Source organism: Brassica napus, chromosome C3 (genome assembly GCF_020379485.1).
Source record: "Brassica napus cultivar Da-Ae chromosome C3, Da-Ae, whole genome shotgun sequence".
NCBI classification, from domain to species: domain Eukaryota; kingdom Viridiplantae; phylum Streptophyta; class Magnoliopsida; order Brassicales; family Brassicaceae; genus Brassica; species Brassica napus.
Window position 1 is genome coordinate 33,541,744 of NC_063446.1, and position 27,549 is coordinate 33,569,292.

General features: G+C 36.0%; 5 protein-coding genes and 1 long non-coding RNA gene across 6 annotated transcripts; 5 read left to right on the forward strand and 1 right to left on the reverse strand.

Annotated features, from left to right (window-relative positions):
- Positions 1 to 4,127: 4,127 nt before the first annotated feature.
- LOC125583689 lies at positions 4,128 to 4,807 on the reverse strand. The gene is made up of 2 exons (XR_007320737.1): positions 4,339 to 4,807; positions 4,128 to 4,167 (listed from the first exon to the last, which is right to left on the reverse strand). It is a non-coding gene; the product is annotated as an uncharacterized LOC125583689 (long non-coding RNA).
- Positions 4,808 to 5,342: 535 nt separating this feature from the next.
- Positions 5,343 to 6,901, forward strand: LOC106435912 (peptidyl-prolyl cis-trans isomerase FKBP15-1). Its single transcript, XM_013876847.3, has 6 exons — positions 5,343 to 5,528; positions 5,739 to 5,788; positions 5,859 to 5,921; positions 6,071 to 6,161; positions 6,265 to 6,369; positions 6,696 to 6,901. Exons 1-6 carry the CDS (start codon positions 5,459 to 5,461, stop codon positions 6,779 to 6,781), a joined length of 465 nt encoding a protein of 154 aa, XP_013732301.1. The 5' UTR covers positions 5,343 to 5,458; the 3' UTR covers positions 6,782 to 6,901.
- A 6,650-nt stretch (positions 6,902 to 13,551) lies between these two features.
- Positions 13,552 to 16,658, forward strand: LOC106435922 (peptidyl-prolyl cis-trans isomerase FKBP62). Its single transcript, XM_013876860.3, has 13 exons — positions 13,552 to 13,845; positions 13,928 to 14,014; positions 14,219 to 14,479; positions 14,572 to 14,646; positions 14,737 to 14,817; positions 14,910 to 15,104; positions 15,196 to 15,288; positions 15,381 to 15,556; positions 15,643 to 15,765; positions 15,836 to 15,982; positions 16,083 to 16,210; positions 16,305 to 16,401; positions 16,486 to 16,658. The coding sequence occupies exons 1-13, from the start codon at positions 13,662 to 13,664 to the stop codon at positions 16,489 to 16,491; spliced, it is 1,653 nt and encodes a 550-aa protein (XP_013732314.1). The 5' UTR covers positions 13,552 to 13,661; the 3' UTR covers positions 16,492 to 16,658.
- Positions 16,659 to 16,831: 173 nt separating this feature from the next.
- BNAC03G44620D lies at positions 16,832 to 18,188 on the forward strand. Its single transcript, XM_013876862.3, has one exon. It carries the CDS (start codon positions 17,184 to 17,186, stop codon positions 18,018 to 18,020), a length of 837 nt encoding a protein of 278 aa, XP_013732316.1. The 5' UTR covers positions 16,832 to 17,183; the 3' UTR covers positions 18,021 to 18,188.
- A 1,044-nt stretch (positions 18,189 to 19,232) lies between these two features.
- Positions 19,233 to 21,699, forward strand: LOC106435921 (protein NRT1/ PTR FAMILY 4.1-like). The gene is made up of 4 exons (XM_013876859.3): positions 19,233 to 19,411; positions 19,494 to 19,711; positions 19,789 to 20,294; positions 20,725 to 21,699. The coding sequence occupies exons 1-4, from the start codon at positions 19,315 to 19,317 to the stop codon at positions 21,449 to 21,451; spliced, it is 1,548 nt and encodes a 515-aa protein (XP_013732313.1). The 5' UTR covers positions 19,233 to 19,314; the 3' UTR covers positions 21,452 to 21,699.
- A 3,285-nt stretch (positions 21,700 to 24,984) lies between these two features.
- Positions 24,985 to 25,764, forward strand: LOC106435914 (protein NRT1/ PTR FAMILY 4.1-like). The gene has a single exon (XM_013876849.1). The coding sequence runs from the start codon at positions 24,985 to 24,987 to the stop codon at positions 25,762 to 25,764; it is 780 nt and encodes a 259-aa protein (XP_013732303.1).
- Positions 25,765 to 27,549: the final 1,785 nt, after the last annotated feature.

A 27,549-nucleotide genomic window follows, 5' to 3' on the forward strand; every position in this document is an offset into this window, starting at 1 on the left:
CACACTCCTCAATGTGAACAAAGCTGTCTCTTACCCAATTCAGTCTCCACTGGATGTTGAGTATTGTGGAACCATCACTTGTGGAGACCCCTCCATTGAGAAGATCAAGGATGCAGTGATTGTTAGTAAGAAAGAAAGTTTTGATGGAGAGTCCTCTAAAGAGATATGTGATGAGCACTTGAAAAGTGCTAAAAAGGAGGAGGTGAGTCGAGCCACAAAGGCTGCTCATGACAAGAAGGCCACAAGGACTCATCAACTCCAAGATGATCCAACCAAGCTTCAAGAGCCTCTCTCTCAGGTCATCACCATCACTCTTGAAGGTGGGAAGGATCCTCCATCTCCACTTTCCACTTGAGGTACCACTCCAACACCTTTCCATTGTATATACCAGTTTTTCTTTGCATCTATCTCTCTTTTAGGTATCTCTTTCAACTTACTAACACAGAGACTGTGTAAACTAAGTTTGGGGGAGGTACCAAGTATTTGATCATGTTTTCTTTGATGATTTTGAGTCTCATGCATTGCATTGTACATACATATTTGCATAGAAAAACCAAAAAATTAACTAAAAAAAAGAGTTTTTGAAAAACACAAAAAGAAGCATGTAGTTGCATCTTGCATCATTAAGATTGAGTCTAGAAACATGCATATAGGTTGCATTCACTTGCATAGGGAGCAATGATTAAAAATGCCTTAAGGTATTTGTCTGGAATCCATCTCTTGTAAAAGCTTGCATGTTTCGAGCCTTGAAAACTCTTCTTGAAACCTGTTTGCTTGCTTGATATTGACATTGTTCTTGAAACCAACTCCAAGCTGAACTTGAGCTAGATGAACTTAATCTCTATTGCACATGGGCACTTGCATACTTAGTCATGGATTTCATACACATTTGGGTTATCTTATCTCATTGCACCACTCTCTGTTAACCCAAATGACACTCCCATGCCCTTAAACCCTTAACATTCCTTGAAACCAACTTTGATTTGCTTGAGTGAGGCCTTTTATGAAAGCTAGTCATGTGCAAAATCTTGAGAGTATCAAGAGCGACAATGGTTTGTTCTTATCTTTAGCTAGCACTAGGACCTCATTTGAGTTGGCACTTAGGATGGTTGTTGGGTTTGTGAGCTTGATTTTGATCTTGGGATTGGGATATGAGAAGAAAGTGAAAGAAATGAACCAAAAGAGTGAGAAAAAGAAAGAAAACCACTAGGGATAAAAAAAAAGTTCTAGAGTTTATAAGTAGAATCCCCTTTAGAATCAAAAGAAAAGAAACATGAAAAGAGTTGGGAAAAGAAAAGAAAAAGAAGAGCTTAGTGAATAAGAAAAGAAAGAATTCCTAGTTGGTTAAGATAAGTGAAAGAAAAGTGTTCATTGGGTGAGAGATGAGAGTGTGGTCTTTGGGGTGTTTGGGATGAAAAATGGTTGAGATTACCACCAAGAAAAGGGATAGAGTTTAAAGATCTTTAGGAAAGGGGTAGAATGATGAGAACAAATCATTGTATGCATGAATTGCTCATTTTCTTAGATAAATTTTGCATAATGTTCTTACTCCTATTTTTGAGTGTGAGTCACCACAAAATATGCATTTGAAAACTCTTTGCTTCACATTAGACCAATTTCACTCACCAAGCTAAATGATTGAGATCATGTGCTCATTTGTAAAGATTCACCTTGTGTGTGTGCGTGTGAATAAATGTGAGAGTTGGTTGAAGGTATTTGTTGCTTGATGAGCATTGCGACTTGTGTAAAGGCATAAGAGTATTGATAGGCCTAGAGAAGCTAGAGTATAACAAAAAGTGTTTGGCTATGAGCTCCTACCTTCAAACCTTTCATCCCTATGAGTTCTTGAAAGTTCACTTGAGGACAAGTAAAGAACAAGTTTGGGGGAGTTGATATCTTGTATAATTACATGATTTTAGCCATTAATTCTTGTACATTTTGATCATATAGATTAATAATTAGGCATCTTTAGAGTCCATATTGCATTCATTATCCTTATTAGGTGTTGGAGTGTGCCATGGAGTGATTTGAGATGTTTGGGAGCATTGTGATCCAAAAAGGGGTGAAATATGAGCATGGATGGAGGCCTTAGAGAAATATTCTGTTGCTAAGATTTTGTGAAAACACAGCAAATTGAGTTAGCTTTCTAGTGGAAGTAGTTTAAAGTCATTTGGAGATGTAATGAAGGAGTTATGATCAATTTACTAGAGGCATATCCATCCTGGTCGAGCATCGCAGAGTGACCTTCCAGAGCGATACCATAAGGTAGCTCCCAACCCAGAGCGACCTCCAAAGCGACCCACCTACGTCACTCGCCTTTTCATCACTTTGGAGGCAAAAACAATAGGCCTGGAGCGACTTCCCGGAGCGACACCATGAAGTCTCTGTGCGTCATTTACTCAGTCGAAACTTATGATTTTCCAGGGACCTTTTGGTCATTTGTTTTGACGTTTTACACTTTCTAAACCTAATTTTAAGTACCTTTTGTAAAAAAAGGAGGCATATCATCTTTTATCTTGGAGAAAACCACCAAAAACCTCTTGAAAAAGTTCATCTCTTTGATTCATTTGATCATATGTTATCCTGTTGATTTCTAATCTATTATCTGTATTTCTCTACATGATTAATCTGAAATCTAATATGGGTTTAAGAGGAATCATGAAGAGTAGTGAGTAATCCACTCTTGAATTCATGGGTTAGGGAGATTAAGGGTGATTAGGCTATATCTAGGATGTTATAGTGTAGATCCTTCTTATTCCTTGCTAGTAGAGTATTCATAATGCATCTTCTGAGTTGGCCTCTCAAAAGTTGATCTTTAGGCATTTTCCACCCACAAGGTGTCTGATGAAATGCCTGAGACAACTCTCCTAAGCTTTTAACATACTTTACCAATGATATTTGTTGTTAAAGATGTTAAGATAGCCAATAGACTTGTTAGTAATGATTGCTTTCATATTATTCAACCAAAGACAGTTGATGTTTGAAATATGTTAGTAAATGAACATTCATCTAGACATAGAGTTTGTTTAAGATTGTGTCTAAGCTTAAGGTTGATATTTTGATTGATCATTTGCCATCCTTAGTTTGAAACTTGATCACCCAATGTCTAATTCCTATACCCATGAGTTCTCTTTTATCATAACCAAAGAAAGTCAATTCTTTTATTGTTTTATTGTTCTGTTATTGCATTTTATTATTAGTATTAGTTTAAAACCATCCAAATTATCGATTGCACTTAGATTAAGTATGTACTTGCATTCTCGGTGCTTTGAATCCCTTAGAATTGGTTCGACAATCTTTTATACTACATCATTTGTCTTAGAAGACTTGAAAACTCTTAACATCAAACTTGCAAACTAAATCATTGATCTTGTGCCAACGTTGCTTACAGTGAGACGCCTCTCTTTTTACACAGCCAGCAAGCTTGGGACTCACGGAGAAGTACGCTGTAATTCTTTTCCAGAAAGCAATAGACCTTTGCTCATTCCCTACAACGGGATCTTTGCTCGTGTTTAACCAGGAGCTGATGAGCACTACATCATCTGTTGGTATCCACGTCCTTTTTGGTGTACGCGCTGCAGGACTGTCTTGTTCGAAGTTTGAACCTTCAGAAGCTTGAGTGCCAAATAGAGGAATATAAGAAGATTTTAAACCGATGCTACTCTCTTGTTGACTTTGAAGAAGATCAAAAAAATTTAGATATGGATTGGAATCCATATCTGAATATTGATAAGAAGAGAGATGGAAGATATGATAAGAAGAAAGGAAGGTGAGTTTGATAGATAGAAGAGAAGAATGATTGTATTTATAGAACATAGAAAGAAAAGAAGTTTTGATCACAAAAGATAAACACATTCATCACACCCACAATCAATTCGACTAGACATATAACTAACACATTAATCACACTTAAACATCCATTTCTATCTAACCATTAATCACACCTAACACAACCAGGTTCACAATCAATTCATTTCATAGGAAACGAGATTCACAATCAATTCATTCCAGACCATAATCCGTTTCTATCTAACCATTACTCACACCTAACCAAAGATTTTTATCAAACTATCAATCAATTTAACAGATGACATATTTATGTTTTACTTGTATTGCAATCGGCGACCTCTTCTTTCACGAACCTTCAATGTCTCTTGATCCGCCCATCTTAAGAAACAAAGACAAAGACAAATCAAAATGAATCAGGATTGATCATATTTTAATCACCAGAGAAAAACAAACACAAGAGACAGAATCAAGATGCAGAAACTAACACAACAAACAAATCAAAATAACAAAGAAGGATTCAGACATAAAAGAAAAAATACATAGCTTTACCTTTCCATTTGATTTCATCGAGGAGAGCCACGGGCCGGAGAGAGAGGTCCACAGAGACTGAAGCCGGGAGATTTATCTTCGATGAGAGATCAATATAAAGAGGCGGAGTCGTCGAGGAGAGGGAGAGAAACGCGGAGTCGTCGAGGAGAGGGAGAGAGACGAGGAGTCGTCGAGGAGAGGGTGAGAGACGAGGAGTCGTCAAGGAGAGCGACGGAGAGTCGGAGTCGTCGAGGAGAGGGAGAGAGACTTGGAGTCGTCGAGGAGAGGGAGAGAGGCGAGGAGTCGTCGAGGAGAGCGACGGAGAGTCGGAGTCGTCGAGGAGAGGGAGAGAGATGCGGAGTCGTCGAGGAGAGAGAGAGAGAGACGAGGATTCGTCAAGGAGAGCGAACAGCGACTCGGAGTCGTCAAGAGATCATCGATTGATTCCGACAGATTCCGTCGAGGAGAGGGAGAGAGACGAGGAGTCCACCGAGAGAGACACCGATTGGTTCCGTCGACGAGAGATCATCATCGAGGAGAAATCATCGTCGAGGAGAGAGGCGGAGTCGTCGAGGAATGACGAAACAAAAGAGGTTTGATTTCGTCTCGGGAGAGAAAGAGAGACGCATGACTGACGCATGTCTCACAGGAGACGACTCTTAAACTCCTAGTTAAGCGATGTTTTTCACTTAATACATAATTATTATTATTTTTAATCCTAAAAATACTAAAACCCACCCTAATGAACCGCGATAATCCTGCTCTTACAACAATGGACACTCAAACAACTCAGATTTAAAGAAGAAATACTAACGTATATTAATTTGATTGAAATGTAAATAAACACAAATAGACAACTAAAGTTATCGACAATTGTCTAAAGATAAAAAAAAAATGTGGAAAAATGCAAGAATTGAATAACTCCCTTGCTACTTTGAAAAAAGGCACAATATGTAAACGACTCGTGATCTGCGATCAATATCTGTGATCCGCCGCCTTAATCACGTGAAGAGCAAATCTGTTGGATTGTACATTGGCTTAATGGGCTATATGAAGGCCCATTAAAAACACTTGGTCATTGTTAAAAGAAGTCAATAACTAAAAACAGATCTAGAGAGGTAAGTAAGAGAGATCGAAGACGATGAGGAGCTCTGCATCATCCGCCATGAAAGCTGCTGGAGTTTTGGTTCTGCTTGCCGTCTTAACATCAGGTAAATGCAGCGTCTTCTCTCTATCGTTCTCGATTGCTTCCTTTGTGATTGATCATTCCATCGCTCTTGTCTCTGCAATCGATCTGATAATGTTTTTTCATCAGAAATGTACACAATGTGTTTGATTGATATTCATGTGCTATTCGATTTGATCTCCCTTTTCTTTTGTGTTGTTGTTGATGGTGATGATGATGAATTGATGATGTTCAGTTTATGCGAAGAAGTCAGGTGATGTGACAGAGTTGCAGATTGGTGTTAAGGTTCGCTCTTTCACGCAGCTTCCTTACTCTTTTGGTTTATGTAGTTAATTTTTGCTTACATTTTGTACAGTTCAAGCCTAAGACATGTGATGCTCAGGCTCACAAAGGGGACAAGATCAAGGTCCATTATCGAGTAAGTGTCTTGTTAAAGCTTGTATTAGTTGGTATAACTTATATAGTAAATCTGTTGATATCGGATTAGGTTATGCAAAAATTAAGATAATCAATCTGATTTTTATAAAGTGATTGGCGATTAATAACGTAGCCCTCTCCTCTATGCAGGGAAAGTTAACAGATGGAACTGTGTTTGATTCAAGTTTTGAGAGAGGTGACCCTATTGAGTTTGAGCTTGGGAGTGGTCAAGTCATTCCAGGTGTGATTACAATTACATTGCACTTGTTTTTCATTATTGTTACTTTTTATTTTATTTAATGGATAGAAACTGAATGTAGTGCAATACATCTAAATGATGCTAGGATGGGACCAGGGTCTACTTGGAGCTTGTGTAGGTGAGAAGAGAAAGCTCAAAATCCCTTCCAAACTTGGTTATGGGGACAACGGCTCACCACCGAAAATTCCTGGTATGATATCTCATGTTATGAGGTAGAGAGAACATTAGATTATTTAATTTTATACCCAAAGAAAAAATGCTGCACATTTGAAACTATAAAAAAAATAACAATGCATGTTTTACACAAGTTCATCATAAACTATATATATATAGAATCAGATGCTGATAGTTGTTGCTTTTTGAAAATTTTGGACTATATCTACATAAGAAGGCGATATTGCTATAGAGATTTCGACGTTACATGCAATGGGTGGTGAACTATGGTTTATCGTAGCTTGTTGAGGTTTTTGAATCTGCATAAAAGAGAAAGAAAGTGAATGTGGTGGTGAATTGCAGGTGGGGCTACATTGATATTCGACACCGAGCTAGTTGCTGTGAACGGGAAACCATCCAGCGAAGGAAAGACAAAGAATGAGCTTTGACCGCATCCATCTTCTTCTTAATTTCTCATGAAACATGTTATGTCTTCAGCATTTGAATCTGAAACATGCTAGAGACTAGACTCGTTACTTTTTGCTAGTTGAGGACAATAATTAACGTTATGGTTGCAGTTCAAAAATAACAAGGTGGAATCGCAGAGTCGGAAAACTTGTCTAGAATCAATTTGCCTGGCTAGTCTAGATAAATCTGTGTAGACAATATACATTTTTTAATCATAACAAAAGAAAAGATATCATAACAATAGTTACTTATGACTAAACTTGCAAAAAGGAGAAGGAAAACAGAAACGTTGTAGGATGGAACCTAGGGGTTGATTGGTAACTGCTGTGATTTCATTTTTTGACTGTAGAAATATTGCTGTGGTTTTTATTGCTTTGGCTTTAGATTTTTAATTTTTAAAAGTCTTTAAATATGGGCTGTAGGTTTTTGTCTCTGCAGAGAAATTGTAAAGACATAATTTCAAAGAAGTGCTGTAGATTTTATAAAAAGGCTGTGAACTTAAAAAAAAATAGAAATCAAGATTGATGTAGATTTAGTGCTCTAGAAAGAAATGAGGCTGTAGAGAGCACTCACAGCCACTACCAATCACACCCCTAGATACCGAATGTATGATCGGAATTTGGAAGAAGCTGTAGGATTTAGTTACTTTTTGGTTGTTGTTGAGTTAATGCTTGAGATTTTTTTGGATATAGCTATAGATTTTCAGAAAATTACTCATACGGACACATTCTCACTTCTTGATATCACAAAAGAACACAATATGCTTCCAACACACATTTGATGAGTTGATTGTCTATTGTACCCTCAAACAAGATTTTCTGTTTTGTTACTTTCTCTCTCTTTATTTACTCTTGGATATTTTCTTCATAATTAAATCATGAAAAAACTTTCCAGATCATCAGAAATAGCAAATCATAATCTCACTGCTTTGTTGTTGATGAAGATCTGCAACCCGCCTAAAGAGACACATTCTCTCTCGTCGATGCAGATCTGCCACCCTAACCCCGCCGTCGTCACCGTCGCCGAACTGAGTTTTTACCGTCGATTGCTCTCCGGTGTCGTTTGATTGATCTTTGTGAGTTAGAAACTGAAAACACATTATCGATCCCCGTCTCCGCTTTCAGAGGAAAATTATTGTACCAACGATGCTTTTCTGCATTTGGTTGGCTTCATTTTTGAAAATTCTACTATTCACAACAACAATTGAGGGGCAAAAATACATGAAACAGATCGATTGGGATAAGGCAAGAGCCAAAAGGGTTGGTGATACAGGCTGGAAATCAGGGATGGCAAAATGGTTGATGGAAGCTTGATGGATCGACCAAAGATATGATCGGATGGGCGATATGATGGAATGCAAGTTATGATCCTGAAAACAAATGAGATATGATTTCTAATATGATAAAACAAGATAAATAAAGATAGATAGGATGAAATTAGGCTGCTGGTCGTGTGACACTCTCAGCCTAATCAGTTGATGATTGAAGTGGATTGAGATGGTGCTTTGCTTGCTGGATGTGTATCACTCTCAAGCTTGGCAAACGAATTGGAATGGAAGGATGGGGGGGGGGGGGTTGAGGACGCCACAAGACTCTATGGAAAGGAGCCATGGAAAGGAGCTTTGATAAGTCAAGGTGCTTTGGAGTTGCTTCACACAAACTCAAAAGACTTAGAACAATAGTTTTAAGAAAACTAGAAAAACTGAATAATTCTTATTACTTTCAAAATGGGGTCATTTACAATGAAACAAAGACTAGAGCTTTATAGGCTCGACCAAGGACTCTCTAACAGTCATAAAATTACATAAGGAAAGAAATAAAATCGAAATAATAAACTTGGAAGCAAAGGAATTGATGGCTCCTTGAAAACTAGCTGTTGGAGGCTTAATGATGAGAATCTTGGCCAAATGAATGTAGATGGTGTCCTCCTTGTATCTGGACGGTTTGAGGGGGTAAGTGAGCTTCCTGGGAATCTTCTTAATGGTCTAGAAGGTGCTGATGTCGTGCATAGACTGAAGGAAAAAGAGCTGTTGGAGTTTTAATGCTTGAGACTCCAAATAAGGCAGTTTGGTGATAATGGGGATCTTCTTATTCCTATGTGGGCTGGTGCATGGGATGAAGTTGTAGAACTCTTCTGGCTCGTGTATAATGTCTCCTGGATGTCTTGGTTTTGTCTGGACGTCGTCTGGTTCTCCTGGTTGGATTGGAATTGCATGGAAAGGATCAAACCGAAAGATTGTCCAATCTTTCCATAAATAGCTCCGGTTGGGTTTAAGTGATTCTCCATTGAACCAACTGATCTCCTGGGTTCTGGTGCAGCAAAGGACTTCTGGAATACCTCCTGATTGGTTAAAATGATCTCCTGGTTCCCATAAATAGCTCTGGGTCGAACCAAGTTGAATTGGTTGGAGACTTTCCATAGATGACGTCGGTTTGGTCGGTTCTGGGGAATTGATCATAACTCCTAATTTCCGTGGCCATTTCTCCTGATCTTGGGCTTTCTGGAAATCTGATAAACTCCTCTTGACTCCTATGATGGGCTTTGCTTCAGGCCGCTCCTTAATTGAGCTTGAATCTTCTTCTAAAGTCGGGTACTCGCAGATGGACGGGTTGAGAAACCTCTGAATTGTAAAATTCATAACTTCTTGCTCCGTGAATATATTGGCCCAATTCCAATTGGCCTGGACTCCTTCTTGAGTGTAGAATCCAATAAAATTTGTTTCATGTTGAAAGTCCTTCTGGTTGTAGATATATACGCCTTGGACTGAACCTCGGTCGCTGGTACCTCCTAGATGGCCGGTTTGGACGGTTTGGTGAGACTCTGGTTGAACCATGGATTTCGTGACCACAACAGTTGGTATTCCACCATGGTGCTCGTTTCTGATCAAAAAAAGTTCGTAGCAATTCCATCAATTAACTCTCTCCACCACCACTTCACAACTCGTCTGACCACATCTCATTGTCTGACCACACAACACCCGTCCACACATCGAGTGACCACACACCTCCCATCCACTCATCACCTGAGCAAATACTCATGTCCTAACCAAACTTCGTCTGACCATATCTCTTCTGACCACGACTCACTTACTTTCTCAACCTTGGAAACCCATTAGTTACACCCTAAAAGGCATGCTCCCATTCTTGATTCCCATTCCGGAACCCTCCTTACATCTCTCCACCACTTTACAACTCTTCTGACCACATCTCATCGCCCAACCACACAACACCCATCCACACATCGAGTGACCACACACCTCCCCTCCATTCATCACCTGACCACAATACTCTCGTACAACTAGGGTCTGGCCATATATTTGCTAACTAAACTTCGTCTGACCATATCTTGTCTGACCTCAACTCATCTTCTTCGATTAATTACACCCTAAAAGACATTCTTCTTTGTAGCCGTTAGATTTTCTGTCTTTAAATTGATCTCACGCGTACAAGCCATTCACATAAATCCATATACATACCTTTCTGGTTCATAACTTTATTATTAAATGCAACTAGACACCAACTAAGTTTCATTACAGGTTGCCTCCTAAAAAAACATTCTTCTCCTTAGCAAAAAAAAGGTTATTTTCGTCCTCAATAAAACACCTGTCACATTAAAGTGTGTCAAAACAATATTGTGTCTTTTAGTGCAATGATAACTCAAAAAGTGTTATTTTATGTAAGTCACCTGACACCCCACAATCGTTTTCATCATCCATATAACTGGATCCTAGTGATGCTAAAAAGGTAAAAACTGTAACATTGGAAGAGAGCACTCCTCTCTATATTAGTAATCTTATATATTATAAAACAGAAGTCACAATATTGATTCATGTGTATTTTTTTAAAAAATAGACTATCATTAGAAATCAGTTATTATTCATTTATTACTAATAATATGAATTAATAATATATCATTCCTAATATAACATCGACTCCTAAAAATCCGAATTTGTTAACAAACTCACCTTGATTCATGTGTGATATTTTTATTTGGATCATCATTTAATTTTTTATTAAATGTATTTTCTTAATGCTAATATATAATCTTTTAACTACTTAAATCATAATATAATTTGATATCTTTTAATTTAAAATATAAATATATATATTTAATTTTCTTAACAAATGTGTTGAAAAAATTATAACAATATCTTAATTATCAAAAATTGTATATAAATATTTTCACTAATTTTGTAATTAGTAATGAAATTAATGTTATTATACATTAATATATATATATATATACTCAGTTATCTTTTACAAAAAAAAATATATCAAATTTTACTATTGTATAGTTATATCTATCATTTTAAAATAAAACACTGTATTTAACTAAATATGATAAAATTATTTTAAACTGATAAATTAATATAATTTATTTTCACAAACATTTAAAATTTATGCTAGAAATATAATATGTTGGTAAAACGGGTTAACATTAGTAAATTAGATTATTCATGTATAAAATTAACTTGTCTTAAACTTTTATATATATATATATATATAGTTATTATCTTAAATGAATAAACATAAAAAATATTGATAAAAGAAATCTAGCGCTTTGAATAACAGATCATGATCATAATAATTGAATAAAAAAATAATTTTAAAATATATATAATAAAAAATACCAAATATATGTGATGATTTGAAATAATCAATTAACTTACAGCATAAAACTATCAAATTGTTATATTTAAAATAATTATATATAAACATTAAAATATATAAGTAACTTAAAAAAATATATTCTAATTATGTAAAATATATATAAACATGAAATTTAATACCCACACGGTTGTGCGGGTCCAAATCTAGTCCCGTAGACTATATTTACGAAGTGATTTTGCCACATGTTATTTCCACGATCAATTTCACAAAACAATATGACATGGCTACTGAAATTGATGACATGGCTTCCAGAAAAATATGACATGGATAATTTCATTTAATGTTGATTTATATTTTTGGAAAACTTATTAGAATATGATAATAATTCATATATTACATTTAATATTGATATATCTTTTTGGTAAACTTTTTCTTAAATATGGTAATAGCTCATACATCAATTATAAAACAAAGATATTCATATATAACATTTCAAATTTTGAAATATTATTATTTTGTATAATTATACAATTTGTATTACTAAAGCTTTCAAAAATTTATACAATTTTTTAAAAAAATTAAATATCTAATCGTAAGATCATTAGTTTCTTATATATTTACAAATTTTATAAATATTGTTTAGGTTACATTTTTGATAATTATACAATTTTATATCATTTTTATTAGTTTAATACAAATTGATTTAATATATATCAAATCTATATTAAATATTAGTAAGAAAATTGTAAAATCTATAATATTTAATAAAATGTATTTTTAAATATAAATTAAATTAAAAAAATTCTTTATTGCACATGGTGCAGGAACACCTAGTTAATTTTATAAGCCGTACAATCGTTGAAAAAATTCTTTATTGCACATGGTGCAGAAACACCTAGTTAATTTTATAAGCCGCACAATCGTTGAACTTACCATAAAAGCTTTTAAAATTAGCATGATTTGGCCACTTAACAGACCGTAGCCGAACCCTAAGCAAAATAAAAGATGATGTTTCTTAAAAAATATTTATTCACTTATTCTTTGGGTAAATCTCCAAAATAGCACATTTCTAAGTTTATGTCACAAGAATAGCCCTCAAAAACTAAAATGACCAAAATAGCATTTTATGTTTTAAAAAATTTAATTTTTTTTTATTTTTCAAAATTTGAAATCTTATCCCAAAACCCTACTCCCTAAAACCTAAACTTTAAACCCTAAACCCCATCCCTAAACTCTAAACCCTAAATCCCACCCCTAAACTCTAAACCTTTAATCCTAAACCCTAAACCCCAAACTCTAAACCCTAAACCCTAAATCATAAACTCCACCTCTTAACTTTAAACCCTAATGTCTAAATTAATTTACCATTAGGGTATAAGTGTATATTTATCTCTTTTGATAAAACCTTAAGTGCTATTTTGGTCATTTTTATTCTTAAAGACTATATTTGTGACAAAAACTTTTTTAGTGGTATCTTAGTCATTTTCTCTTATTCTTTTTGCTCCACAAAAATAATTTTATGTATTTAATATTAAAACACCTTGAATTTATATTTTAAATGTAGAATTATAAATTTTAAATAAAATTAAACTAATAGTAATTTAGTAAACTCAAATAGTTTTCTTAAAATTTAATGCTATTAAAGAATATTTTTTAATAAAGACGGAAAATTTATATTTTTAAAAAAGTTTCCAAAACGTTTTATTTTGTGGAAATAATTTTTTATTATTTTATGAAAATTTAAGCACAGTTTTATTTGCACGACACTACACTAGATTGATATTATATATTTACTTAACACATACTTTTTAGTTTATATAAAGGAGAAATTATATATTTCTAAAATTTGAATTGTAAATTTGTAAGTCTCTTTTATCGTGTAGAAGCATGATTACCTTTTTTCTGAACCAAACCTTATTGGGCCCGATCAAGAATCTGTACTATTCTGCACTTTTGCCAACCTAATAGAGAATTTACTGAAAATAGTTAAAGCCCAGTAGAAACAGCTGACGTAATCAAAGTTCACATCTGTCGTAACGGCGTCACGAGTGAAACAACATTTGTATTGTAAATTTGTAATATTCAGGAACAGTCTTTTAACACCGTCATCTTCTCGCTCTCTCGCATAAAGGAAAAGGAAGGCTCTAGAACCCTTTTACTCACCCGAATATATAAACCACGTTACCAACCTCAACTCTCCTCACAAACTCTTCTCTTGCGATTCGTTTACTTTCGTGCTTTTTGAATCGAGATGGATGAAGATTTCGAGATGCCTCCCGTCGGTGGAATGAACGGCGACGACGAGATGGATTTCGGCGACGACGCCTCCTTCCTCAAAGTCGGCGAGGAGAAGGAGATCCAGCAAGGCTTGAAGAAGAAGCTCCTCAAGGAAGGCGAAGGATTCGAGACTCCGGAGAACGGCGATGAAGTCGAAGGTAAACTTAACATCGATTCGAATCTCCAATTTGTCTTCTTTTCGATTTGACTCAGCTGAAACTTAATTGATCTCTTCTGCAGTGCACTACACTGGTACTTTGCTCGATGGGACCAAGTTCGATTCCAGCCGCGACCGAGGAACGCCTTTCAAATTCACTCTCGGTCAAGGTCAGTGGATTCAATCTCTTTGATTATGATCGATAAGCTTAGTCCCAAGCGCGTATCTTGAATTTGAGATTATAGTTACATTCTAGTATCACTGTGCTGCTAGGTTTTATCAGTGTTTATCATTATTAGCCTAAAGGGATTAACTTTGGTAGAGATCTGTGTGAATTGTTTGCTTATTATTTTGTCTTGGCAATGTGATTGCAGGTCAGGTTATTAAAGGATGGGATATTGGTATTAAGACTATGAAGAAAGGCGAAAACGCTGTTTTCACTATCCCTTCCGAGCTGGCTTATGGGGAATCTGGCTCGCCGCCGACCATCCCTGCCAATGCCACGCTTCAGTTTGATGTGGAGTTGCTTTCTTGGTCTAGTGTCAAGGACATATGCAAAGATGGTGGTGTGTTTAAGAAGATTGTTGCTGCGGGAGAGAAGTGGGAAACCCCAAAGGATCTCGATGAAGTTCTTGGTTTGTGTCCAGTTTCTTTGTGACTTACTTTAGAGATTGGTCTGTGTTTTTGATATCCCTAACGGTATTCTCCTGTGTATTTGTTTGTTCAGTTAAGTATGTGGCTAAGCTCGAGGATGGTACTGTTGTTGGGAAATCTGATGGTGTTGAGTTCACTGTTAAAGACGGTTAGTGCTCTGTTTCTTCTGACAAATGATGGAGATGTAAGATAGTATGTTCTGTCCCTGACAATCTTTGTGGTCTGTGTCATTATATAGGTTACTTCTGTCCTGCACTTGCTAAGGCTGTGAAAACCATGAAGAAGGCAGAGAAGGTTCTTCTGACTGTTAAACCACAATGTAAGACAGTTTTTTTTTCATTTGTGTTTTTATGGATCTTGGTATGATGTTGCACTTGTTGTCTCTTCCCAACTTGCTTATTAATGCGACAGATGGTTTCGGGGAGAAGGGCAAGCCAGCCTCTGCTGGTGAAGCTGCGGTTCCTCCAAACGCGACGCTTGAGATCGAGCTGGAGTTAGTTTCCTGGAAGACAGTTTCTGAAGTGACCGATGACAACAAGGTCATCAAGAAAATCTTGAAAGAAGGGGAAGGATATGAGCGTCCCAATGAGGGGGCGGTTGTGAAAGGTTTATATTTCAGATTTTGAGTGCACTTATCTCTTGTCGACTTGTCCAATAGCAGTTTCTTAAATGTCTTTTTTTTTGTTCTTTCTGGCAGTGAAACTGATAGGTAAACTTGGAGATGGTACTGTGTTCCTAAAGAAAGGTCACGGTGAAGGTGAAGAGCCCTTTGAGTTCAAAACAGATGAAGGTAACTACACTTCTGCAAAACTTCTGTAAACTTTTCGTTGGTTATTCCAACTTTTATCGTTCTAATTGATTTTGCTGGGTGCTTTTTAACAGAGCAAGTGATCGATGGGCTTGATAAAGCTCTGTTGAAGATGAAGAAGGGTGAAGTGGCATTGGTGACCATAGACCCAGTGTATGCTTTTGGTTCAACTGAGTCAAAGCAGGAATTAGCTGTGGTGCCGCCAAACTCAACCGTCTATTATGAGGTTGACCTTGTGTCTTTCGACAAGGTTAGTGCAGTTTTGAGTGTTTACCCCTCTTTCAGAGAATAAAGCAAATGTGGGTGTCCAACACTTGTTTGTCACTGATCTTTTAGGAAAGGGAATCGTGGGACATGAACACTGAGGAGAAGATTGAAGCTGCTGGTAAGAAGAAGGAAGAAGGAAATGCCAAGTTCAAAGCAGGCAAATACGCACTCGCTTCCAAGAGATACGAGAAGGTAATAAATATGAAAGCGTTAGTGTTATTTTACGTTGAATATTATCTCACATGGTTTGGTTTCTTCTCAGGCTGTCAAATACATTGAATACGACTCATCCTTCAGCGAGGATGAGAAGAAGCAAGCAAAAGCATTGAAAGTGGCGTGCAATCTGAACGATGCAGCTTGCAAACTGAAGTTGAAAGAATACAGGCAAGCTGAAAAGCTATGCACAAAGGTAAAACTAATTGGTGGTCAAGACTTGCATATCCTTTCTTTTTTTATAACTTCAGAGCCAATAATGATGGAAAGTGGTTTGCTTTGGATATATGTTTTAGGTGCTAGAGCTGGAAAGCACCAATGTGAAGGCCCTATACAGGAGAGCGCAGGCTTACATGGAGTTGGCTGATTTGGACTTGGCTGAGTTTGATGTCAAGAAGGCCCTTGAAGTCGATCCCGACAACAGGTTTGTCTTCTTTCATCTAGTGAGTGAACATTATAGATTGTAAAGTTAAATCTAAATGTGATTTGGTTTTTTTTTTTTATTATCAAAATGATAGGGAAGTGAAGGTGGAGCAGAGAAGGCTGAAGGAGAAAATGAAGGAGTTTAACAAAAAGGAGGCCAAGTTTTACGGAAACATGTTTGCAAAACTCTCTGTAAGTATCTCTCTAATCTTACCAGCACATATTTGTTGATTTTAAGCGTAATTAACCGAACTTTATTTGGGTGAGAATGTGCAGAAGTGAAGCAGCAGCATCGTGGAGAATGGTTCACTGGCTTTGGATGTTTTTCTCTTTTCTGTACCTTTGCCTAATTTCGATCAAGTTGTGTTTTTTTAGATAAGACTCCTCAAGACATTGTTGTTCTTTATTAAATGTTAGCGTTTGATAATTTATAATCGAGATTCTCGTCATACCTTGTGTGAATCGATTAGAATTCATCAAGCAAATTTTTACATGTTGTTTCCTAATTGTTCACAACTTTGGTTGCTCTGTTCAGAGCTTTGCCACGGTCTATCAAAACTTATCAAACATGCTCTTCTACCGAAGTTCAACCAATTAGGATGGAAGCACTTCTACTAAACGTCCTACGTTAATTGATGTGACCAATGAAGAATAAAAACAAACACGAACGGTGCATAAAATGAACTTTGCTTTAGGATATATGTTCTTGTAAGAATACTCAAAAAAGAATATACTTGGCTGCTCTAAATCTTGTCCGTCCATACGACTTGGAAAAAATCCTCAGGTACAATAGGATATCCTTCCTATGCACTAGTCTTTCGTCAGATAGATAACAAATTGTAAAAGGCAAAAAATAAAAAGAAACATAGAAAAGAAAAAAGAAACAAGGAATATTCCCAGCTAAATGCTCCACCGTAACGCACTCAAACGCTCACTTTAAATTCGATTCTCTCACCTTTTCACTTCTCATCTATATGGCGATCTTCTCTAAAACCAAACGTGTCACCGACCCACTAGACGATGAAGCCAAGGCTCGGATCTTCAGCAACCACAGCAGCATACTAGAAGACCAAGACTCTCCTGAAATCTGCGAACTCGAGTTTCTCGAAGACAGATCACAAACACTCTACGACTCTGACTCCGACTTGTCTGAAAATTCCGCAACGGAACGTTCCGGTGAAGAAGCTAGTGAGAAGATCTTAAAGATGGCCTTGAGCTTCTCCGACTATGATCCTTATCGAAACATATTGCTATCTCATGTTCTGAAAGCAGTGGAAGCATATTCCAGTTTCAGATCCCGGCGGAAACATGTTTTCAAAGACAAGGTAGCATCGTTTCTACGAGAGCTCGGACACAACGCCGCCGTTTGCGTTTCGAAATGGAACTCATCATCTAAACTCACCGCCGGGAGTTACGACTTCATCGACGTCGTTCACAAACCCCCTGGTGATCGGACATCCGTTCGTTACTTTGTTGATCTAGACTTTGCTTCTGAGTTCGAGATCGCGAGGCCCACACTCCAATACGCGCGTGCGTTGCAGTTGCTGCCTCGTGTTTTCGTAGGAAAGGAAGAGAATCTTAGGACGGTTGTGAGAGAGGCTTGCGACGCGGCGAAGAGGTCGATGAAGAGCCGTGGTTTGTCTCTCCCGCCGTGGCGGAGATTCTCTTACTTGCAACACAAGTGGTTTGGTCCGTGCACGAGAAGGGCTGGATCTGGTTTGGAAGTGGCGCCGTTGAATAAAGACGCCGTTAGCTGTCGCTCTGTGGGGTTTGATGACGCCGTCAATGCACGTCTGATCATCAGGACGTGATCCGCGTCCATGCAGCATGTACTAGTATTAAATGAATAGTTAAGTAGGGACTACACTTTTTTTCCAATGGATTTTAAGGAGACTAAAATATTAATTAGCATCTTAAAAATTAAGGCCATGATGTCAATGTTAACGTTCTACCACTGGGTTAAGTGGCATTAATAATCATATGCTTTTCTTTCGAACAACTAATAATAATCACATGCCAAGAGTTGTGATATTTAATAATCACATAACCTATGATATGAAATTGGACATGTAAGAATATTAGCAAATAAATTTGATTGTATAAGCAGCGATTTATAATTTGGATTTAAAACTGCATAACACCACATGACCACAGTATCGGCAACTGAAAGAAGCATTGAGTTTTTTTTTTGGAAACTACATGATTTTATTGAATTATGATACTAATAGTTTTAGATAGAAAGATTGACAAGTATGAAAATTGCATTAGTGATGTGAAAATATGACTGCTCGTCAAGTTAGCCTATATGCATTTCATTACAAATGCAATTCCTATGTATAATAAGTTGATTGCCATTGACAAACTGTATGTTTATGTATCTTACGCTTTTTCAGAGATTTTGTCGTCTATTACGAACCAAACAACAAGTCGTTTCCTTTGCCACTACAAAAACTTATGCTAGCTAAACAAAAAATAGTTTTGTAAATGTTTTCCTTTTCCATGCAAGTCTAAGAAACTAGAAATTTCTGATTTTTGCCATATTTTGGGTTTTGAATATAAGAAAGGAAAGAAATGGTAGATGCATGAACCTTTTGACTTGACTGCATGATATCCGATATTACTTTAAAAGTTACCTTAGAGCATTTTTAAATTAAGATTTGGAATATTCTGTAATTGATACATCATACATGGATATCATTCAGTGACTACACTATGGCATGTTAGATAATAATTTTGAATACATGAATACAAAATAAACTGATTTAACCAATACAGAGATACATATTACTCTTGCATGTCTCAATACAAATTAAGAAATATATGACAGTTTTACTAATTATATAAAAAGTGGAAAGATAGTGCCATTACTTGCAAATGTCCAAACAAAACTAGTCAGTAGACACTTGTAAAACAGGTCAATAAATAGTAATTGCTTTCCGTTTCAGCTCTTAATTACTTTGTTTTTACATTCTCACGCAATTTCTTCTTATTTTCTTATATAAACAAAAACCCAAAAGCAACCACCATCGGTAATGTTAAACACCTAATAAATTACTTTACACAAAATATCTATTAAATCATCCTTGTTTCTAAAGAATCGTAGATATGCAGAATGAGATGGAAGAGAAATTTGAAGATTGGAGGGGCAAAGAGGCAATCCCTGGCAAGCATGGTGGAATTAGAGCTGCTTCCATCGCTTGTGGTAAATTTCTATACCTCAACAAAAACACCCTTATAAATTGTACTTTCATTATTTATAAGAGCTTTGGTGTATGCTGATGTAGTTGTGGAGATGATGGAGAATATGGTGTTCTTAGCATGTTCAACCAACTTCATCACATACTTTACAAAATCATGGCATTACTCATCAGCCAAAGCATCGAACATGGTGACCAATTTCACAGGAACGTCGTTTTTGCTCACTATCATTGGTGGTTTTGTTGCTGACTCTTTTCTCACTCGCTTCACCGCTTTCGTCATATTTTGTTCCATTGAACTCCTGGTAACTAGAAAACACTCCATTGAATCTTTTAAAATAATAATTTATACATATATAAATTTAAAACTATACTCCTATAGGGTTTGATCTTGTTGACCATCCAAGCACATACCCCTAAGTTACAACCTCACGGAGATAACACTCCTTCAACTCTTCAATCACTGGTTCTATTCACCGGACTATATGCAGTAGCTACAGGTGTTGGAGGTGTCAAAGCCTCTTTGCCTGCTCATGGAGGCGACCAGCTTGATAGTCGAAAGCAAGGACTTATCTCAGGATTTTTCAGTTGGTACTTCTTCTCTATCTGCTTTGGAGGCCTCTTGGCCGTTACAATTATGGTTTGGACTGAAGAGAACAAAGGATGGAGCTCCAGCTTCGATATCTGCACCGTGATTTTGGCCTCTGCACTCTTTATTTTCACCGTGGGATTTCCTATGTATCGGTTCAGGCGTCCAACGGGAAGCCCTTTGACCAGAATTGTGAACGTGTTTGTTTCAGCCGCAAGAAACCGAAATAGGTTTGTAACGGATGCAGAGATAACGCTGAATAACTCTACCGACAAAAGCATTCATCACAACAAATTCAAGTAATGCTAAACACGTATTTTTTATTTTTTTTTATTTGCACTAACATAATTAAGTTTTGTTGACTTCTAAAGTGCTAAAACAAAACAAACTAAATATGGTTCCTACTTCCCATAGAAATGAATGAAGAAACAATAAGCTTTCATAATTTTGATTCTGCATGTATTTCAACTAATCTTTTTACCTTTTAATAAAAATATATTTTCAATTAAAATAGTTAATTAGACTCTCCTAACTAAATTTGAAAGACGTGGGTATAATCAATAAAAATGGTTATTGATCTTATTTCAAAAGCCATAGATTGGCATATAAAAAAAGCCATAGATTCTCGTTAATTATTGTATGTATTAAAGTTCACTTTTATTTAATGATTTATGATTTATATGATTCAAATGCGTTATAACAAGATCGGTATTGGTATTTGATTTTCAGGTTTTTAAATAAAGCGAAGCTCAACAACAAGATCTCAGCAACCGAAGTTGAAGAAACAAGAACGTTTCTAGCTCTCCTACCAATTTTTGCGAGCACAATTGTAATGAACTGTTGCTTAGCACAACTCTCAACCTACTCCGTACAACAAGGCATGCTGATGAACAGAAAACTCTCAAAGTCCTTCGAGGTTCCTCCCGCTTCTCTCAACACTATTGCTCTCCTATTTATGCTCTCTTCTATAGCTTTCTACGAACTCTTTGGAAAAAGAATCTCATCAAGCAACAACGAAAGGTCGTCGTGCTTCAATTTGAAACGCATAGGAACAGGCCTAGCTCTTACATCTGTTGCAATGGCCATAGCAGCAATCGTGGAGGCCAAGAGAAAACACGAGGCGGTTCACAATAGCATCAAAATATCTGTGTTCTGGTTAGAGTTTCAGTATGTTTTGCTGAGTTTCTCGGATGTGTTGACTCTTGGAGGAATGTTAGAGTTCTTTTATAGAGAATCTCCGGCGAGTATGAAGAGCATCAGCACGGCGTTGGGGTGGTTTTCCACCGCATTAGGTTTCTTCCTCAGTACGGTTCTTGTGGATGTCACTAAATCGGTCACGGGATGGCTCGACGGAGAAGATGTTAACGGCTCCAGGCTCGAGCTGTTTTATGCGGTCCTGTGTGTTCTTAACACCCTTAATCTTTTTAATTATATTTTCTGGGCGAAAAGATATTAAGCTAAAAAAAGAAAACAAAGTATGTGCTCGTCTTTTGTCAAAAGTACTCTTTAGTTTTGTTAAAGTCTGACATAATCTTTTAGTGAAGATGCTAAGCATAATGTGTGTGTGTGTGGTCTCGTGATGTAGTGGAAGTCTAAATCAAGTCACTTGTGTACTTGTTTCTTGTGGTCGTTCGCAAGATGGTTGAGATTGCATTGTAATAAAGGGACGAAATAGTAACCATCCCATAAAAGTCTTCTTTTTTTTTTTTTTTTTTGTAACACTCCCATAAAAGTCTTCTTAATTTGTGATTCTACCCTAATTAAGAAATTTCAAAGGTAACATTTTTAAGAACGAAATTTCCCTTTACCTAAGCAGGGTGAGTGGTAACACATTGATCAGCGTTTTATTAACAACTAGGGTTTAACCCGCCCAAAACAAATGAAAAAGTAATTGAAAAATATCTAAAATTTTAAGGGAAATTTAACTGCGCGTATTGCAGTTGCTGCCTCGTGTTTTTGTTGGAAAGGAGGAAAATCTGAGGACGATTGTGAGAGAGTCGTGCGTCGCGGCGAATTGGTCGTTGAAGAGCCGTGGCTTGTCTCTCCCGCCGTGGCGGAGATTCTCTTACCTGCAGCACAAGTGGTTCGGTCTGTGCACGAGAAGGGCTGGATCTAGTTTGGAAGTGACAACGTTGAATAAAGACGCCGTTAGCTGTCGCTCTGTGGGGTTTGATGACGCCGTCAATGCACGTTTGTTCATCAGGACGTGATCCGCATCCATGCACCGCATCCATGCAGCCTGTACAAGTATTAAATGAATAGTTAAGTAGGGACTACACTTTTATTTTTAAAACACCAACACATTACATCATCGTATAATCTCTAACTCTATTAGATATGATCAACTACCTGTAACATATGAGATATTGATGAACAGCTCTACGGATAAAGATTCCACGATGAAACTCTCCTTGAAACACTTGGATCAACGGACGATTCTGCATGTAAGACATTCTCGATCGACATGCTCTCTCCGCAGCAGACAACCACAACGAACGGTTCTGCCTACAGTACTCTGGAACGTCCAATAATTGCAAAGTCTAGGAATCGAACCTCAAACTTGGATGGAGAAGGCTTTGAACCTTAACCAATAGGCTATGGTGCTTCCGCAAATACTACAATTTTTCCCATCGATTTTAGGGAGACATCATGTCCAACCATTAAGTTTCCTACGGTGGGTATCTATACTATTATTTGCGAAGTGAATTTGCTTACTTGTCATCTTCTCTATGATTTTAGTTAATTTGCTTACTTGTAATCTTTTCCATCATTTTAACATAAGTCATTAGTTTAATTAATATTTTTTTATATCTATATATTTATCATGATATTTAAGATAATTAATAATCATTAACATATTTTAACAATAAATATACTATTATTTTATAAAAATATATTTAATATATAATTATCATGATATTAAGGACATTTAATTAATAAATATATATTAACAATATCTACCAAAAATATCATCATAACTTATATCTTATATTTAGTTTATAATTTTATTACTAATATTATAGCCAGTTTCTATTATTTTTATTAGAAATATTGATCAAATACAGATTACTATAAAATTTATATATAAGTATACTAATATATATCAATTAATCATTTTCATTGGTTTATTCGGTTTGATCGCTTAATATACTGAACCAAATTTATACACTGCGGTTTCTTAAAAATAACATCCATTCGGTTTATTCAGTACTACCAAATCCAAACTATTTTTTCTATTTTCGTTTGGTTCGGTTTTAAATGGTTATCTTTTAAATGGTTCGATTTTAACGGATTGAACACTCATAAACTATCGTTATTTTGTTAATATTTTACATTTTTGATTTTTTTCATCTTTTCAGTACCACATGATTTTTTTTCAGTCCAAATACAATATGTGTTAATTTTAAATACAAATTTCCTAATTTATTTATTAATATAGAAAATATTTTGATCCAAAATCTACATCACATAAACAAAACTGTAAAAAAAAAAGAACATAGTTTAATACATTGATTACCAATATGAATAATGAAATTTATAATTTATAAAATTTAATTGTTTTGTCTAATTTAATTATAATTATTTTATAAAAATAAAATTTAGAAAAAAAATTGTTAGATATTTTAATACGCACAAGGGGCGGAACATCAACTAGTTTACACGTATAAATAATATTTTAATTTTCTGTTTTAATTTTTGTCTTCAAATGAAATATTAGTGGGTTAGAAAGTGACACATAGGGAAAGAAGTCTAAGGTAGATTTCTAATAAGCCCGTAAATCCGATACTTTATTTCTTCTCTTTCCACTTTTTTTTTATAATTTAAATTCTAACAAATACTCCTATAAAAACCTGTCGTTGGAGGTAATCTAAGAAGTTAAAATATTAAGTAGCATCTTAAAATTAAGGCCACGATGTCAAAGTTAACGTTCTACCACTGGGTTAATTTGCATTAATAATCGTATATTACCTTAACAACTAACTAGTTTAAGATTTCCGCCTTGCGGATAATGAACATTTGATATACAAATTATTTTTACATATTATTATTTGTTTAACATTTTTACATATTGTGAAACAAATTAATAAATATATATATAATAATTAAAAAAACTATTAATTGTTACATATATAATTAAATTGACACAAATACATAAATTTATTTAAAATCATTTGTGTTAAATAAATTTAAATCATTTGTGTTACATAACTTTTTTTATTTACAATCATTTGTGTTAAATAAATTTAAATAATTATTTTCTCTATTATATATGGTATGTAATTAAATTTAAATAATATTAACATATATATAATATTATTTTAATATGACTATCTATTAAATGAAACTTCCTAATCATATGATTTTATGATAATTTGTATTTTATTTTTAAAAGAATAAACCATTAATAACAAAACTTATAGTGTGTGACCTTCATGTATTTTTAATAATTTATAATCTTTCTTGAAAATTCAGTGAAAATTTTGAAATTAGAATATTAAGCTCTCAATAGTTGTTCAACGAAAATTTTTAAATTAAAATATTTATGTATTTTTATATGGAGTATAGTTTAATATATATATTAATCTGAATATCTATGGTTTTATGATCATTTGTATCTTATTATAACAAAAAATTTAAACAATTGATCACAATATTCAGTGTGAAACTTTTAACAGTTTTTCGTAATTTATAATCGTTTTTAAAAATTCAAAATATAACATATACAAAAAAATTAAATTTTTATTATATGGTTAATGTGATTGTTTTTTTTTTTGGAAACTACATTATATTAGATAGAAAGCTTGACAAGTATGAAAACTCCATTATTGATGTGAAACTAGGACTTCTCGTCAAGTTAGCTTATATGCAATTTCTTTACAAATGCAATTCCTATGTATAATAATTTGATTGCCATTGACAAACTGTATGTATGTACATAGATAAAAAGCAGGACAATGGAAAGATCTTCAAATGCGTTATAACATAATAATGATTCAGTACAAAATAGAGCTTCAAGACCGTTATTGGTATTTGATTTTCAGGTTTTTAAATAAAGCGAAGCTCAACAATAATATCTCAGCAACAGATGTTGAAGAAACAAGAACGTTTCTAGCTCTCCTACCAATTTTTGCGAGCACAATTGTAATGAACTGTTGCTTAGCACAACTATCAACCTACTCCGTACAACAAGGCATGTTGATGAACAAAAAACTCACGCAGTCCTTCGAGGTTCCTCCCGCTTCTCTCAACGCTATTGCTCTCTTACTTTTGCTCTTTTCTATAGCTTTCTACGAACTATTTGGGAAAAGAATCTCATCAAGCAATAACGAAAGGTCAACGAGCTTCAATTTGAAACGCATAGGAGCAGGCCTAGCTCTCACCTCTGTTTCAATGGCGATAGCATCCATCGTGGAGGCCAAGAGAAAACACGAGGCGGTTCACAACAACATCAAAATCTCTGTGTTCTGGTTAGAGTTTCTGTATGTCTTGCTGAGTTTCTCGGATATGTTGACTCTTGGAGGAATGTTAGAGTTCTTCTATAGAGAATCTCCGGCGAGTATGAAGACCATCAGCACGGCGTTGGGGTGGTTCTCTACCTCATTAGGTTTCTTCCTAAGTTCGCTTCTTGTGGATGTCACTAAAGCGGTCACGGGATGGCTCGACGGAAAAGATGCTAACGGCTCCAGGCTCGAGCTGTTCTATGCGGTCCTGTGTGTTCTTAATACCCTTAATCTTTTTAATTATATTTTCTGGGCGAAAAGATATTAAGCAAAAAAAAGAAGAAACTGTATGTGCTTGTCTTTGTCAAAAGTATTCTTTCGTTTTGGTAAAGCTTGGTATAATCTCTCAGTTGGAGATGCTAAGCATCATGTGTGTGTGGGTTCTCGTGATGTAGTTGGAAGTCTAATTCAAGTCACTTGTGTACTTGTTTCTTGTGGGGTTGGCAAGATGGTTGATATGTCATTGTAATAAAGGGACGAAATAGTAAGGGCATCCGCATAGCTAGGACCAAAAAATTGGTCATTAGATTAATTTATTGTTTTTGTAATGTTAAGAGATTTAGCTAAGGACAATTAGAAAAAGAAAGATTATTGGTAGGACCAAAATATTGGTTGGAGAGCTTCATTGGAGAGATTTAGGGCGAGGGATTGAGGGCGACACATTGGGATCGACAGAGAGATGGGAGAGATGGGACAGATCGCCGGAAGGTTCTGAAGGACCCTAAGATTGGTTCACTCGAATGGATCAGATTTGGATATGAACTCCGGATGGAGAACTGAATGGATTGAAGGGTCGCACGAAGGTTGCGGAAAGGCCTTCGATATTCCCGACTCCAAATGGTGCTTGATATGACTCACAAGACCACCAAGTGAAGGGTCTCTCGTCGTTGCTTGATATGACTCACAAGGCCAACGATTTGAGGAAGTGTTTACTTGGATATGACTCACCAAGAAACAAGACAAGTTCTTAAACGAAGAACAAAGAGTTTAACTCAAAAGCTTTTGACAAAATCGATTTCTGATTTATTAAAATGAAAGAGTTTCATACTTATAGAGTTTTGTAGATCTAGGAATTAAATAGAAAACTAGATCTAGATCTAGATCTAGTCAATACACGGAAATAAAGAGAGAAAGCTAGTCAAAGTGACCGTTCGGCTTCTGTCCAGATGCATCCGAACCGGCTAAGTCCAAAGCGGTAAGGATCAGCACATATGCGGGACGATCAGCAAGGACCGCGGGACGTTCTGATCAGACAAGTTGCGTTCCAACAAAGCCCAAGTCTTCTGATAGCTTGAGGATCCTTGCCTTAGAGAAATTTCCAAAGGAAAAGTCCATGATCGGATCGAACAAGGTAGAGAGATCATCAGCACGGTCGTTGGTACATGCGGTACGAGCCAATCGAGCCAAAAGAGAGAAGTCTCGATCATTTTGTGAAACCTCATGATCCAAGTCAAGTCTGGCATGATCTTTCTCAAGTCTGGCATGATCCAAGTCAAGTCTGGCATGTTCCTTATCAAGTCTGGCATGTTCCTTGTCAAGTCTGGCATGATCAAATTCAAGTCTGGCTCGGCTGTTGGCTTTGGCTTGTCGAGATGGCTGGGAAGGTCGCGTACTAGTTCGGTCAGATTGGTCTTCAGGACGTGGACTTGGTCGAAGCTTCATTTCGGATGTAAGTGGATCGAGACGGTACACAGCCCGATTGGTCTGTCTGATCTGATCGGAAGGATGAACCTCAACTGGGACGTCTGGAGCGTTCTGATCAGTCTGGTCCATGGACTGGGGCACATCATTCCCTCCTTCTTTAAAAGGATTTGTCCACAAATCTGGATCGTCTACAAGAAAAGGAGAAAGATCAGACACATTAAAACTCGAAGAAATATCATACTTACCTTGTAAGTCAAGCTGATAAGCATTGTCATTGATCTTCCTAAGAATCTGGAAAGGACCATCAACTCGAGGCATAAGTTTCGACTTTCTTTCTTCTGGAAACCGTTCTTTCCTCAAGTGAACCCAAACAAGATCACCCTCTTTAAAGATCACCTCATTTCTCTTC

Bases quoted from the DNA above. Each gene is read 5' to 3' on its own strand.
- LOC106435912 (XM_013876847.3), top strand. From the start codon at position 5,459: ATGAGGAGCTCTGCATCATCCGCCATGAAAGCTGCTGGAGTTTTGGTT. The intron at 5,529-5,738 runs GTAAATGCAGCG...GATGATGTTCAG, and splicing joins GCTTGCCGTCTTAACATCAG to TTTATGCGAAGAAGTCAGGT. The intron at 5,922-6,070 runs GTAAGTGTCTTG...TCCTCTATGCAG, and splicing joins AGATCAAGGTCCATTATCGA to GGAAAGTTAACAGATGGAAC.
- LOC106435922 (XM_013876860.3), top strand. From the start codon at position 13,662: ATGGATGAAGATTTCGAGATGCCTCCCGTCGGTGGAATGAACGGCGAC. The intron at 14,015-14,218 runs GTCAGTGGATTC...ATGTGATTGCAG, and splicing joins CAAATTCACTCTCGGTCAAG to GTCAGGTTATTAAAGGATGG. The intron at 15,105-15,195 runs GTTTATATTTCA...TCTTTCTGGCAG, and splicing joins TGAGGGGGCGGTTGTGAAAG to TGAAACTGATAGGTAAACTT.
- BNAC03G44620D (XM_013876862.3), top strand. From the start codon at position 17,184: ATGGCGATCTTCTCTAAAACCAAACGTGTCACCGACCCACTAGACGAT.
- LOC106435921 (XM_013876859.3), top strand. From the start codon at position 19,315: ATGCAGAATGAGATGGAAGAGAAATTTGAAGATTGGAGGGGCAAAGAG. The intron at 19,412-19,493 runs GTAAATTTCTAT...ATGCTGATGTAG, and splicing joins AGCTGCTTCCATCGCTTGTG to TTGTGGAGATGATGGAGAAT. The intron at 19,712-19,788 runs GTAACTAGAAAA...ATACTCCTATAG, and splicing joins TTTGTTCCATTGAACTCCTG to GGTTTGATCTTGTTGACCAT.
- LOC106435914 (XM_013876849.1), top strand. From the start codon at position 24,985: ATGATTCAGTACAAAATAGAGCTTCAAGACCGTTATTGGTATTTGATT.